Source organism: Myotis yumanensis, unplaced genomic scaffold (assembly GCF_028538775.1).
Source record: "Myotis yumanensis isolate MYYU_CA2020_CCGP unplaced genomic scaffold, mMyoYum1.0.hap1 SCAF_3, whole genome shotgun sequence".
Taxonomy (NCBI): domain Eukaryota; kingdom Metazoa; phylum Chordata; class Mammalia; order Chiroptera; family Vespertilionidae; genus Myotis; species Myotis yumanensis.
In genome coordinates, this window is record NW_027223754.1 from 26,111,847 (window position 1) to 26,126,672 (window position 14,826).

The 14,826-nt window shown below is 37.2% G+C and overlaps 1 protein-coding gene across 1 annotated transcript in view; it reads right to left on the reverse strand.

Annotated features, from left to right (window-relative positions):
* The window catches only part of KAT6A (lysine acetyltransferase 6A), a 127,018-nt gene that overhangs the window by 110,575 nt on the left and 1,617 nt on the right, over positions 1 to 14,826 (reverse strand). Inside the window, exon 2 of the mRNA XM_070408465.1 lies at positions 12,941 to 13,850. Coding sequence (XP_070264566.1) covers positions 12,941 to 13,540 — 600 coding nt within the window. The 5' untranslated portion in view covers positions 13,541 to 13,850. The remainder of the gene's footprint in view (positions 1 to 12,940; positions 13,851 to 14,826) is intronic.

Below are 14,826 nucleotides of genomic sequence, written 5' to 3' on the forward strand. Positions count from 1 at the left end.
AGGCCCAAGTTGTGGGCTCGATCCCCAGTGTGGGGGTGTGCAGGAGGCAGCCGATTGGTGATTCTCTCTCATCACTAATGTTTCTATCTCTCTCCCCCTCTCCCTTCCTCTCTGAAATAAATTTTTAAAAAAAATTTTTTTTTAAATCACATACCATGCCATGGAACTTGGCACTGAAGGGTTTTAAGAAGTAATTTTAATTTTAGAAAGATGATAATAATAGCTAATATTTATAGAGCACAGGACTTCATGTATTCTGTACTGCCCAGCAGCTACTAGCCATATGCTGCTATTTCAATTAAATTACAATTAAATAAAATTTAAAATTTAGTTCTTCAGTCAACCAGCCACATTTCAAGAGCTGGCTACTGTACTGAGCACAGATAAAGATTATGCTATTATCGCACAAAGCTCGATTAGACAGCACTGGTGTGTATTTACTCATTAAATCTTGACAACTTCATTATGAGATAGGCACTGCATAGTCCCCATTTTACAGAAAGAAATGTGGCAAAGAAAGATTAAACAAATTATCCAACGTCATAAAACAAGTAGTGCTAATATGAGACCCAAATCCAGATAGTCTGGATCTTGAGCCTGTGTTCTTAATTGTGTTTTAATACAATCATTTTTGGCAGTGATGGGAACTGGAGGAAGACGATGATGGAGGAAGGAAAACCAATGTGGAAGCTACTAGGGTAAATCAGGAGAGAAATGACAAGAACCTATACTAAAAAAGTAGCAGCTAAAATGGAGAAGAGGTTAATTAAAAGAGATGTTACAGAAGTAGGAAAAATGGGGATGAACCCTGGCAGGTGTGACTCAGTTGGTTAGAGTGTCCTCCCACATCCTGAAAGGTGGAGGGTTTGATTCCTGGTCAAGGCATATACTCAGGTTGCAGATTCGGGATGCATACGGGAGGCAACTGATTGATGTTTCTTTCTCTCTCTCTCTCTCTCTCTCTCTCTCCCCCCCCTTTCCTCTCTCTAAAATTGATTTAAAAAAACAAACAAACAAACATCCTCTGGTGAGGATTTAAAAAAAAAAAGTTGGGGATGAACTAGAACTGAATCCAAAAGAGGTGCAAATAAGGTATAGGCGATAACTAGTAATCAGAGTCAATGGCAATGTCTCCCACCACAGTAAGAAATCAGAAGAGCAAGTTGGAGGAGGGTGATACATTCCACCTGGGTCATCATGAATTTGGAGTGACTGGGATAAGACACCACATAGTGAAAGAGATGTCCGGAGTGAAAAAGAGATATTTGGATTCAGAAATGAATTTAATATAGAGGAGATAAGTCTAGAGGTAACTCAGAAAAGTTGAAACAATTAAGTGGGCAAAGAACAGAACCTTAGGGAATCCAACAAGTAAGATTTTTTGAAAGGCAAAAGATAAAAAGCCAGTAACTAAAAATGAATTACCAGAAAAATGGAAGGAGCAGGGGAAGACACCTAGGAAGATAGAATTATCCTAGAGGTCAAATGAGGAGAGACTATGGTCAACAAGTTCTAAATGCTAAAAGACAAAAACTGAAAACTGTTCACAAGTCCTCTTAATGGTGCTCAAGGAACAAAGGTCAGATTACAACGTATTTGGAATGAATATAGCCTTTTTTTAAAAAAGCAGCAGCAGCTTCAAAATGAAGGGAAGGAGACAGAGTGTAGATGGAGAGAAGGATCTGAAGTGGTTTTTTATTGTTTTTATTTTAATTTGACACTTCCCCACCTTAAGGGGCAAAGAGTGATGGAACAAGCCCCCTGAGATAGGAGAGAACAGGATCCTGCACGTAAATGGAAAGATTAGCTCTAGACAAGACACTTCTTTTACATCCTCTGAAAAGGTAGCAAGGGGGTAACAATAAGTACAGATGTATTTAGGTTAGTGTGGGAAGGTATAAGTTGAATGAGCTCATTTGGCCACAAAGATTCTATTTGAAGAAGTAGAATATGGCAGTGTCTGTTAAAAATGAGAAAGGCAAAAGGGTTGGAGGAAATATTGAACTGCTGCAAGAGAACAAGACTACAGACACAGAGGTCACATATTTCTAAGTGACACCTCACCACATGGTTTGTGCAATTTTCATCAAAATGATAAACCGCCCCAAATAGGAGCAGAGAGAGAAAATGGTTGGCTTAATTTCAAGGTTGGGTTTATCGATTAGATACAAGAGTAAAGTAACTAAAGTGATAAACCAGAATGCCAAGTAACTAGAAGAAAAGGCAACCTTGAGTGGTGGGCACCCACTGGAATCACATAGGGGACCCTTCTTGAAACTATGTACTGTCTGAGACCTTGATGAAATAAAAGAGCAAGTACAGTTGGAATTAGTAGAGAAAGGTCAGGGCAGTTATGGTCAGGGAGTAGGATAAAAGAGAATTTCGGTTTCCGAAGTACACTGTCCTGGATTCAAAGTGTGCTCATGAAAGGAAGTGTGATGTTTTTTCCTGTATTTGTCTGAATTTCCATTATTAGGTAAAAAGTAGCTACTCCTTCTGTCCCCTAACTTCCTAAGCCACTTCCCATTATACTAGAGATGTTGGTTCTAGCATTAGAACAGTGGTTCTCAAGCCTGGCTATAAGATGCACACGAAGACTTAAAACAAAACTGAAATCTGGACCCCATTGCTAGAGTATAATTTAATTGGTTTGTCTTTACTATTTTAAGGCTCCTCTGGCAATTCTAAAGTGGATTTAGTGTCAAGACCACTGCTTTAGATATCAATGATAGAATCGAAGATGGCGGCATAGGTAAAACACCGGAGACTGCCGCCGTGGACAACCACTTCAAAAATACAACTAAAAGTCGGAGCGGACATCAACCAGAACCACGGGAAGGCTGGCTGAGGAGAGTCTCTTCAACTAGAAGCAAAAACAACAGCATTCCGACACTCAGCGGAGGCGCAGTGTGGAAAATTTAAAGGTACGGCGGTGCGGTGGTGAGGGTGCGCGCGCAAAGCGAGCTGGCGGCTGAGGGCGCGATTGTCGTTTTCAATCAGGAGCGAATCTCAGACTCTGGGCTACAGATCCGGGCGAGTCTCTAGGGACCCAGACTCAAACGGGAGAAGCGGGACTGTCTGGCTACGGCCCCTCCGAGGTTTGCAGCGATTGCTGGGACAGAGAGGCAGAGCCCCTGGGGACGGACTGAGAGCGGCCATAGCTGCTCCCTCCCCCCCCCCCCCCCCGCCCTGTTGAGCCCGCCCCGCCCAAACCCTGCGCACAACCATTTGCCGACCGCCTCAGGCAAGGGCTGGACTAGCACCTCCCCTGAGGACTGAAGTTTTCCCACAGCTGATTTCCACCGCCAGTCGGCCTGATGGTCAAATCCCTCTAGTGTTAACTACAACAATTAAGGCTTCGCTAGAACAAGACTGCGCACAGAGACCACAAGGGGGTGCACCAAGTAAGCATAAAAGATGCGGAGACAAAAAAACATGACAGAAATGGAGGATATGGAGCTAAGAATCGCAATTTTGAGGGCTTGCCATAAATTTGTGCAGAGCCTCACGAAAACTAATGAGACCCTCGATGCTACGATAAAGAAATTAGAAAGTAAGCATACACGGACTGAAATAAAGAATATTATACCCAATAGCAGACCAGAGGAGTGCAAGAATCAAACCAAAGATTCGACAAAAAACACCCAATTGGAAAAGCATAATGAAAAAAGAATCCAAAAGTGTGAAGATAGTGTAAGGAGCCTCTGGGACAGCTTTAAGCGGACTAATATCAGAGTCATTGGAGTCCCAGAAGATGAGAGACAGCAAGATATTGAAAACCTATTTCAAGAAATAATGGCAGAAAACTTCCCCCACCTAGTGAAAGAAATGGACTTACAGGTCCAAGAAGCGAAGAGAACCCCAAACAAAAGGAATCCAAAGAGGACCACACCAAGACACATCATCATTAAAATGCCAAGAGCAAAAGACAAAGAGAAAATCTTAAAAGCAGCAAGAGAAAGAGACTCAATTACCTACAAGGGAATACCCATACGACTGTCAGCTGATTTCTCAACAGAAACTTTGCAGGCCAGAAGGGAATGGCAAGAAATATTCAAAGTGCTGAATACCAAGAACCTACAACCAAGATTACTTTATCCAGCAAAGCTATCATTCAGAATTGAAGGTCAGATAAAGAGCTTCACAGATAAGGAAAAACTAAAGGAGTTCATCACCGCCAAACCAGTATTATATGAAATGCTGAAAGGTATCCTTTAAGAAGAGGAAGAAGAAAAAGGTAAAGATACAAATTATGAACAACAAATATGCATCTATCAACAAATGAATCTAAGAATCAAGTGAATAAATAACCTGATGTACAGAATGAACTGGTGACTATAATGAATCAGGGACATAGAAAGGGAATGGACTGACTATTCTTGGGGGGGAAAGGGGAATGGGAGATTCGGGAAGAGACTGGACAAAAATCATGCACCTATGGATGAACTCAGTGGGTGGGGAGTGAGGGTGGAGGGTGGGGTGGGAGCTGGAAGGAGGGGAGTTATGGGGGGAAAAAAGAGGAACAAATGTAATAATCTGAACAATAAAGATTAAAAAAAAATGGAAAAAAAAAATTTAAAAAAAAGACCACTGCTTTAGAAAGAACAGGGCTTTAGATTTATGTAATAAAATTCAAGAAAACTGACTCGCATGAGAAGAATTGTGATAACTAAAGCAGGAAAACAGTGAAAGAGGATCTAAACTGGTATTTAAAGATGTCCCAAATAGAAAAGTTGGAAAACCATTAAAGCACAGCATCACATTCAACACAAACAAAATGTAATGTTTCCAAGAGTTCTGTTACAGGCTCTAGAAAATTTAAGTTAAATGCTTCACTGTAGGTCAATGACTAAGAAAAAAGAAAAATCCGCTCTCTACTAAGCAGAAAGAATTGAAAACCAACATTTAACACCAGCTCTCCTAGGTCAAGGACAGTTCACAATTCCTCGGAGGAAAAAGCAGCCTACAATATAAGCATAATAACCTCCCACATACATGGAATCCACCTCTCCAGCACAAGAAGTAAACAGCAAAGGAATCAGCTGTCTTTCACACAAAGATTTTCAGTTTTTAGCTCCCAGATGTTCTTTCTACATTATTTTCTCCTTAACAAGTTTTACCAATAGTCTTAAAACCACCAATCTCTATATATAAAAGGCTAATATGCAAAGTGTTCCCTTGGGAGTTCGACCAGGAGTTCGATCACTCTCAATGATGTGCGCTGATTACCAGGGGGCGGCGCAGAACGAAGGCAGGCCCCAGCCAACGGCTGAAAGGAAGGCCCCGATCGGCCCTGATCACCAGCCAGGTCTAGGGACCCTACCAATACACAATTTCGTGCACTGGGCCTCTAGTTATTTTATAAATAACTGAGCCCAATCTAACCTTTATTTGCCACTATTCTAATATATGTGCTAAGTTTTATGACAAAGTAATATGCAGAGATAAACTGTTACTATAAAGATAAAAATGGCAAACATGATGTTATCTACTACCATCCCTTTAAGATTTGAGTACTAGTATTACAATCACCCAGAATCAACCAAAGACTGAGAAAGAGCGATCAGGCTATCAATCCCCAGAAGGAAAGTAGGGGAGGGAGGGGGTAAGGAGAAGAGATCAACCGAAGGACTTGTATACATGTATATAAGCCAAACCAATGGACATGGACAACAGGGGGATGGGAGCATGAGTGTGTGTGTGTGGGGTGGGGGGGGGGGGGGGTAGGTTGGGGGTTAATAGGGCGGATGAGGACACATTTGTAATACCTTAACTAATAAAAAAAATTTAAAAAGATACTATCCTAGCTAATAAAGGTGGAATATGCTAATTGACCCTCACACCATCGCAAAGATGGCAGCACCCACAGCCAATGAGGAGGGAATATGCTAATTGACTGTCCCACCCTCAAAAGATAGTGGCACCCACAGCAAATAAGGAGGGAATATGCTAATTGACTGTCACGCCCTCAAACATGGAGGCACCCACAGCCACAAGATGGCCGGCAGAGGAGGGCAGTTGTGGGCAATCAGGCCAGCAGGGGAGGGCAGTTGGGGGCGATCAGGCTGGTAGGGGAGCAGTTAGGTGTTCATCAGGCTGGCAGGGGAGTGGTTAAGGGGCAATCAGGCAGGCGAGCGGTTGGGAGCCAGCAGTCCCGGATTGTGAGAGGGATGTCCCAGATTGGCGAGGGTGCAGGCTAGGCTGAGGGACACCCAACACCCCCCCCCCACCCCCCCGTGCATGAAATTCGGGTCTCTAGTATATACATAACAATGAATGATAAACTATATACTTTTATTGTTGTTGCTTACTGATTTGAGATAGAGACAAACATCTATTTGTTGTTTCATTTACTTATGCATTTATTGGCTGATTCTTGTATGTGCCCTGACTGGAGATTGAACCCGCACTCTTGACATATTGGGATGATGCTCTAACCAACTGAGTTACTCAGCCAGGGCCCAAACTGTATACACCGAATCCACCCATACTTAATGCCTTTAATAAGAATTACTTCACAGATTAATAGAAAGCCAGTGGGGGTGTGCAGGAGGCAGCTGATCTGTGTTTCTCTCTCATCGATGTTTCTGGCTCTCTATTCCTCTCTGTAAAAAATCAATAAAATATATTTTTAAAAATATATATAATAATAATAAGGCAGCAAGGATAAAGAAAAAGACAATGGCCCTGACCAGTTTGGCTCAGTGGCTAGAGCGTTGGCCTGTGGACTGAAGAGTCCCAGGTTCGATTCCGGTCAAGGGCATGTGCCTGGGTTGCGGGCACATCCCCAGTGGGGGGTGTGCAGGAGGCAGCTGGTCAATGTTTCTCTCTCATCGATGTTTCTAACTCTCTATACCTCTCCCTTCCTCTCTGTAAAAAATCAATAAAATATATTTTTTAAAAAATTTTGTATTATTTAATGTTATTAAAGGGCTATTATATAAATATATTATGCCTATAAAACTTAACCATGTTAAGTTCTTTTAAAACTTCATTAAGAAAGTACATGTTAAAGCACTCAGAACAATGCCCAATACATTGTTAGCCTTTAACAAATGTTAGCTATTGATAGGTTTCTATAAGCAACTGCTTATATTCTCTTAACTTGCTGATATGGGGCAAAGAAAGAGGTGAAGATGCATAGATCATCTAGATCTCTATTCCTAAAGCAATTTGTGGTATATGATGTTTTTATTAATTTCTTCTCTTTATTTCATCCATTTATTAGAAGTTACCCCATGACAGAGTAAAGGTCAGTGGTTCCCAACCTTTTTTTGGCCATGCCCTACCTAAGCATCTCTAAAAATCCTGATGCCCCCCGTGACATATAATTCTTCAAAAAGTGAACTCCTATTCACGTGAAGGAAGCCTAAAAGGCCATTAACTTGGTCTAAACAAGCTTCCAAAGAACACAGCATCCATGAAAGAGAAAAATAAAAGAGTGAAATTACAGTTGAAGTACTGAGGAAGAAATCACTAAGAAATTGTTTTAAAAAAAATAGTAATATGAAGTGATATGAAAAAAATAGCAAGTTTCAAAACATAATAGAGAACTGAAATGCATAAATGTCACTATATTTATATACTGTACATAAAGACCCTAGAACCATAATACAAAAAATTCACTGTTAATAACTCATTCTCAAATTGCCCCCTTTAAAAATCAAATTGCGCCCCCTGTAGAGCATGTGCCCCACATTGGGAACCACTGCTCTAAGTATATAAGAAATGTTTAGATATGTGCATTAGACTTTTGGGTATAGTAGTTTTGGTTAGCAATGACTAAACCAAAGGTTGTTCAGTGGCTCAAATTTTCTTTCAGGGTATGTTATGGGCTGAAAATTAACAAAATACACAGAGCTCATAGGCTAATTAGAAGACCAAAAAATATCTATAGAATTGATTGTACTTAAACATATGTTGCATTACAAACATCTCTGCCAGAGTTACTTTTAAATTTATGTTTGTCTTTTTTATTTGAATAAGTCTACTGAGACAGTCAGTTCCTAAGTACATCTATACTTAATCTACACCTCAATGACTTATTAATAACAAATTTTTAATTTCTCAGGCTGCAGAACATTTAGACTCACCAAAAAATGGTATAATGTAAAAAATGTGTAAAAAATTGTAATCGAGATCAATCAGTTGCAAACTCAGTAACATTACAAAATGTACATTATCCATGTCATTATGTCTTTACAATGATGCAAAAAATAAGGTCCACTACATAAGGTTAGGGTAATTTTCTCTAAAATAATCCTTCTTTACTTAAAGACTGCTATGTCAGCATCGTCCTCCATTCCTATCTCCATGATATAAGAATAAAAACTTGTTACCCTAGCCAGTAGCTCAATTGGTTGTCATCCCAATACATCAAGGTTGTGGGTTGATCCCCCAGTCAACCCACATACAAGAATCAACCAATGAATGCACAAATAAGTGGAAAACAAATCTCCCTCTCTCTCTCTCTCTCTCTCTCTCTCTCTCTAAATCAATAAACAAAAGAATTAAAACTTGTAATTTAAAAAAGTTTCCCCCAAAATAGTTTCCCAATAATACAAAATACACTTGCTTACATACTCATAAAAAAATCTTATACTAGTATACTTTAAATTGAAATATTTTTCCCACTTATTTACTATTAATTTATCTCTTCTCAACATTTTTGTAGCATCTTTTGCTTTCGGATGGTTTGAGTTGGTGTTTTGTTTTGTTTTGTTTTGTATTTTAAGTGCATGCCATCCCTGAATTTAACAGCACAAATAATTATGAAAGAGTAATTGTTCATAGCAACAGGATATCTAAATATAAAGCTTAAAAATATAAACAATTTTATAACATGTAAAATGTGAAACAATTTTACTATAAATTATAGGCCATTTCCAAATAGTTAAATCAAAACTTTTATCATTTTTAACACTCAGTAACGTGAAAACATATTTCCACTCTAACCAGCATCCCTACACCAAAAATCTAACTTCCCACTTATTCCATGAATTTAAAATGCCAAATTCCAGTAACAAAATAATCTGGACTCTATATTGTCTGCCTTAATCTCTGACAAAGCCTACATCCTAAATGCACTGTTCATGGTAAGCATCTAAATGTTGACTGAATAAATGAATAAATGAACTAATTGAGCAAATTATCTGGTAGTAATATTTATATTTCAAAAAGAAAGAAATCTACAAGGAAGAAATTGTTATTTAAGCCAGTTACACATTATCACCCTCACCTATATCCCACAGTTTAAGGCAGCGGTTCTCAACCTGTGGGTCTCGACCCCTTTGGCAGTCGAATGACCCTTTCATAGGGGTTGCCTAAGACCATCCTGCATATCAGATATTTACATTACGATTCATAACAGTAGCAACATTACAGTTATGAAGTAGCAACGAAAATAATTTTATGGTTGGGTCACAACATAAGGAACTGTATTTAAAGGGCCAGAAGGTTGAGAACCACTGGTTTAAGGGAAAGCAACATTCTGTCCCAAATGAAAGCACTCTATTACAGCCATGCATTCAAACCCATTCTGCAAATGACAAAATTTTAGTGACAACTAAGATAAAAATTAATAAGATTAGAAATTATTTTTTAAGAAAAGAATAAAACAAAATGTTATATAGACAAGCTATTTTTTTATGGACCATAGGTATACAAAACTAGATTATTCATAATCTCTAGTTTCTTATACATTTTTATCACTGGTTCAAAGTCAGTTTTAGAATTTATTCTATGATAGAAAGAGAGAAAAAAGGGCACAGTGAATGCAGTGAGGGAGGAAGTGTCCTTTCACAATTAGAGAATATGCTATTAATACAAAGAACATTCATAATTATGTATTTGAGTGCAGTGATAGGCATTATACATAACTCCCAAGAAGCAGTAAGTATAGCTATTATATAATAAATCTGCAGTCAGACTGCCCAAGTTCAAATTCTAGCTCTGTCACCTAATATTTGACTTGGACAAGGTACTGAATTTCTTTTATGCCTTAGTTTCTTCATCTGTAAAAAATAACAGTACCTACTCTCACTGAGTTGTATGAGGATTAAATGAGTTAATAAAGTTAGCTTTAAAGTAATGTCTAGCACACAGTAAAAACATGACTAATTAACTACTACAACCTAATGCTAGTTCAGATATTTCTCTAGAACATGGATAAAACTTTTAAATCACAGTATCCCACAGTTTCTTTTCACTATCAATGTGAAAACATACTTAAAGTTCAAGTGTCTAACAAAAACTCTTAAAATATTTCTACACAGCTGATCTCATTGAAAAGAGCAAAAACCACCCTCAGCTGCGGAAAATCTAACATACAGGTCTATAGTTCCTTCCAAAGGTTAAAATAGAAAAATAAATAAATAAATACAAAGTTAGAATTGATATAGAAAAAAGTAAAGAAGAACTTGCTCAAGTCACTCTATATAGTCCCTGAATTTCATCTCTCACCCCACAGCTGACCAGGCCAATATATATATATTTGCATTCCACAGAAGATAATACCATTTTAGTTTCAAGACATTTCAGTTTTAAGCAGAATGCCTGACCCATATACCCCCAATACCTATTTGCTGAATTAATGCCTAAAAGTGAAGCTACTTCTGGCCTATATTTTCCTTTCTCCATCACTGTCAAAAATACATAATTTTTTTGAAAATATCTAAGTTTGTAACAGGAAGCCAATCAATTCTACACAAGAATCCATTGGCTAGTTTAAAAAAGAGGAAGGAAAGTAGTTAAAATACAATAAAAGAAGACATACACTGTTATCTGTTTAGAGGAGGAATAATTCCTCACCCTAGAGTTCACTGTATTATAATTTTGAATATGAGCTTTTCATATCTTCAGGGAAAGTCACTCAGGAAATTCACCACTGAAAATAAGGCTACATTTAAAAATACAGATCCTATCAACTCTAATTTTGTAGATACTATCATGAAACTAGTTTTCCAAGACTAGTACACATTCATAGAAGTCTACTCAATGAAACTCAATTTTCCCAAATGTATACTACAAATTTAGTTACTTCGGTTAACAACACTACATATTTTAAAGTTAGTAACCAAAAACACATTTCTAACCAAAGCACACCAACAGATCTCTCAACTCTGCTCAGCTGCAAAATAAGGATTGTTGGGTTAGGTGGTTCCCAAGGTCCCTTTGAAAAGTAAAACCCTAGGATAATAGGACTCAGATTTGTCCTACACTGCACTGCACTACACTACACTGACTGACTACCTTTTAAAAATATGGCTAAAAATTTTTTTAAATTAAAATATCTAACTCAAGCAAGGGAAATTATAATACAAGCAAGCAACCAGGTGTTCTAACAAGAATTCATAATACCCAATTCACAGATATAACACTGAATTCATTCTAAACTACAAAGTATTCCGTTTCCATGCAATTATTAACTTGGTACACCATTAAAAATAGTTGTAGGTATCAATTGTTATATTTCAATTCATTTCAGCCATATGTCATTAAGAAATAGTTCTCCCAGATAAGAGTTCTTACAACACTGAACAGAATAAAGCATTTTAGTCATTTTTCCACCTTGAATATTCAGTAACACTCTTAATAAATGCTCAAATGATACAGAGCTATTTTATGAAAGTGATTCACTATGAGAATCATTTTAAGGGTAATAACAGTAAGATAATGTTTCTATTTCAAAGTTTCTATTTTTTCAAAAGTTCACAGAGAAAATTTAACAATAAAATAGATCGCTAAAAACTTCAAAGAAAAATACTGTTAATTTTCAATTGTTATTTAAACAAAATTCTATAGGTGAGATTTATTAACTGCAGTAAATTTAGATCAAATCTTAAATATTTTATACAGGGTGTGGCAAAAGTAGGTTTAAAGCTGTTCATATGGAAAATAATTAGTAAATACTATAAGAATAAACTCTTTTGCATATTCACAACTATAAGCCTACTTTTGCCACACCCTATATTCAATGTTAACTTTACAATCTTCTGATCCTAGAAGCAGACTCCTTGATCTTAAGCAAAATGAAGAGTATTTTACTATTGTATATAAGGTGTACAACAACTTAAATTACTACCACTTTCCACAGAACTACAATTCAGAGCAATTGAGATAAATATACAGCTAGGACACTAGGTCAATATAAGAAAACAGCTATTAACAAAATTCTCTTCTCCTCATCCCCAAATATCTACTTAAGGACCAAAATTTACTGTTAAGAAGAAATACTTCCAACTGCACAAAAATAACAGCATAAAACAAAGCACAGGAAGGTATATCATCTGTGAATCAAAACTCCCAACTCCCCAGAACTTTACTAATACATATAGGATACTATATTCCTGACCAATGTAGTTACACCTGTCATAAATAATATTTAGGACTCATTATAAGCAAAGAAATAATATACGACCAGAGGTCAGAATACAAACAGGAAAAATAAAAATTGCAAAATTTGCTTAGCTATTACTATGGGTCAGGAGAATCAGTCTCATTCCTATCTACTGATAATCTGCAACAAAAATGGAAAAAAGGAAAGAATACAGGTTCTTAGAGCCACCTGCTTGTTTCAAATGCATTTCTCCAGCACTTGGTTGCTCATTAACTTCCAGCAGTACAGTATTATAAGAACTTTTATGCAACAATTTTAAAGTTGTATACCACTTTTTAATTCTAAACTAAACGTTGTTTTTTTTTTTAGGTAGATAATAGTCTACACTTTAAATCTTAGGTGTCGAACATTTTAAAGTATCAGAACAATTAGCATCTATTGAGTTCTCATACCTAGAACTCACCAGTAAAAAAACAGAGCTGATTATTTCACAAGTCTCCAAACACCAAACTTGTGTAACTTTTATATTACTTCCTAGAAATTGGACTTTGCAGCATAATACATAATCATCTCTATAAGCACTGATGCATATACCATTCTCACCTTATCCTTTTCATGTGGAAGGAGTGACACTGGAGGTAAAGAGGAAAGAGACTCACAACTCTCTTTCCCATCCACATTGGTTGCTTTAGTGTTAAGCCGATAAAGAGGTCCATCTTTGAGAAGTCTGCCATGGCCAATGGCACGTTTAATAGCCAATCGGAACTGCTGGTGAAAACCTGAGGCAGCACTGCCTCCAAATAATGCAGACACATCCTTCTGACCTTTCAAAAATCGTTCAATGCTTTTCAAAGTTGAGCCACCGGCCTCTGCCAAGCCATCCACCGCCCGCTTGATCAGTTTATTCCAATCTACATTTTGTTTATTGTCCAATTTTCCATGGTTTCGAGGTTTAGGAAGTGCTATTCGCCCAGGATTATCAGGATCTTTATAGGAATTGAGACCTTTATTTGAAACTTTTAAAATGGTTCCATCTTTAACACTCAACTCCAGTTGTTCTAAAACAGTTTTACGATCCAAGCCATGGGATGAAGACACTGCATTGCATATCCTTTCTTCTGAAGGGCGCTGTTTCTGCTTCTTCACTTTTTTGATGGCCTCCAAAATCCATTCCGTATACAGCGGGTTAGCGAGTTTTACCATGGTGAAGGATTCGTATATCCATAGAGTCGTTATCCCTTATCCTGATGCTGAGTAAGTTTTACACCATGGAAAACAACATTCTCGGAGGCTGGGAACCAGTTAACCATAGCATACAAGTTTTCTGGCCTAAGTCCTTCCTCCTTTCACAAAATAGAATGCCTCCCACTTTACTTTAGAAACCTAAATAACTTATTTGAAATGTTTTCAAGCTTTCCAATAGGTTTCTCATCAGCACCACATATGCGTCTCTTCATAAAGTTGTAAAAATTCAAGAACATCTCATTCCCAGCAGGAAAATGTGCATCTATGCCTGAAAAAAAATTAAAACAAAGTCAGTTTTCTATCAAGGCCCATTTTGTGAATAAGCTGTAACTGAAGAAATATCCCGGTCTTTAAAAACAATCAAATAGTGTTTACTAAGCACCTGTAGAAGTTTTAATGTTTCTATCAACATTCCAAAACAATCATGTATGTAAACCACTGGGATAAAAATGAAAAGAAAAGAAAAAGCTGAATAATTAGGATACAATGAGGAAACAAAATGAGATGCACTATGAATGACCTTAGGCTACAAGTAACCAGAGGGTGCTAGCTGTTCTTTGCTCCACGATCTCTGCTCACCAGTCTATGAACTGAAACTCTTCCTTGACATCTTTCCCCAAGAAACTATTCAGCACTTCAACAAGTATCTGGATTAGTAGAAAGAATCCTGTAATGAAAGTAAGAGTGAATCTTCTATCTTTTAAAATTCCAGACATTCAGACTGGATAAAAACAGTCAATAAGAAAACCACTGAGAACATTTTAACTATTTCATGTATTAAAGAAACAACAAGTAGAATTTACACAGATCGCGTTCATATTTTAAATACATTACTTTAAACATTCCAAATGAAAACAAAAATAATACTGAAAATAGTTAAGTGTGAAAAGTACTTAAGGAATTTTTAAATAATCTAATTCCATTCAAATTTTAAGAATTACATGCCAATAGCTTCTCATAGCCAAACATTTTCAATATATTTGGAGGGAGTGTAACAACTGTCAAAATGTTTATAATTAATCTACAGATAAACCAGAAATGGGAAAGGCCCAGAAGCACTGTGTTCAAATGCACACACTACAGATTTTGAAATGTACGGTATAGAAAAAAATGTATTCCCTGTTTGTGGGTCTAAAGAGATCTCAGAGATTCAAGATTGCTGTCCAGAGATAAACATTAATAAGTAAAACACAAACATATAAATATACTGCCTCTTCCAGGATCAAAGTCATTATTCTTTCAGA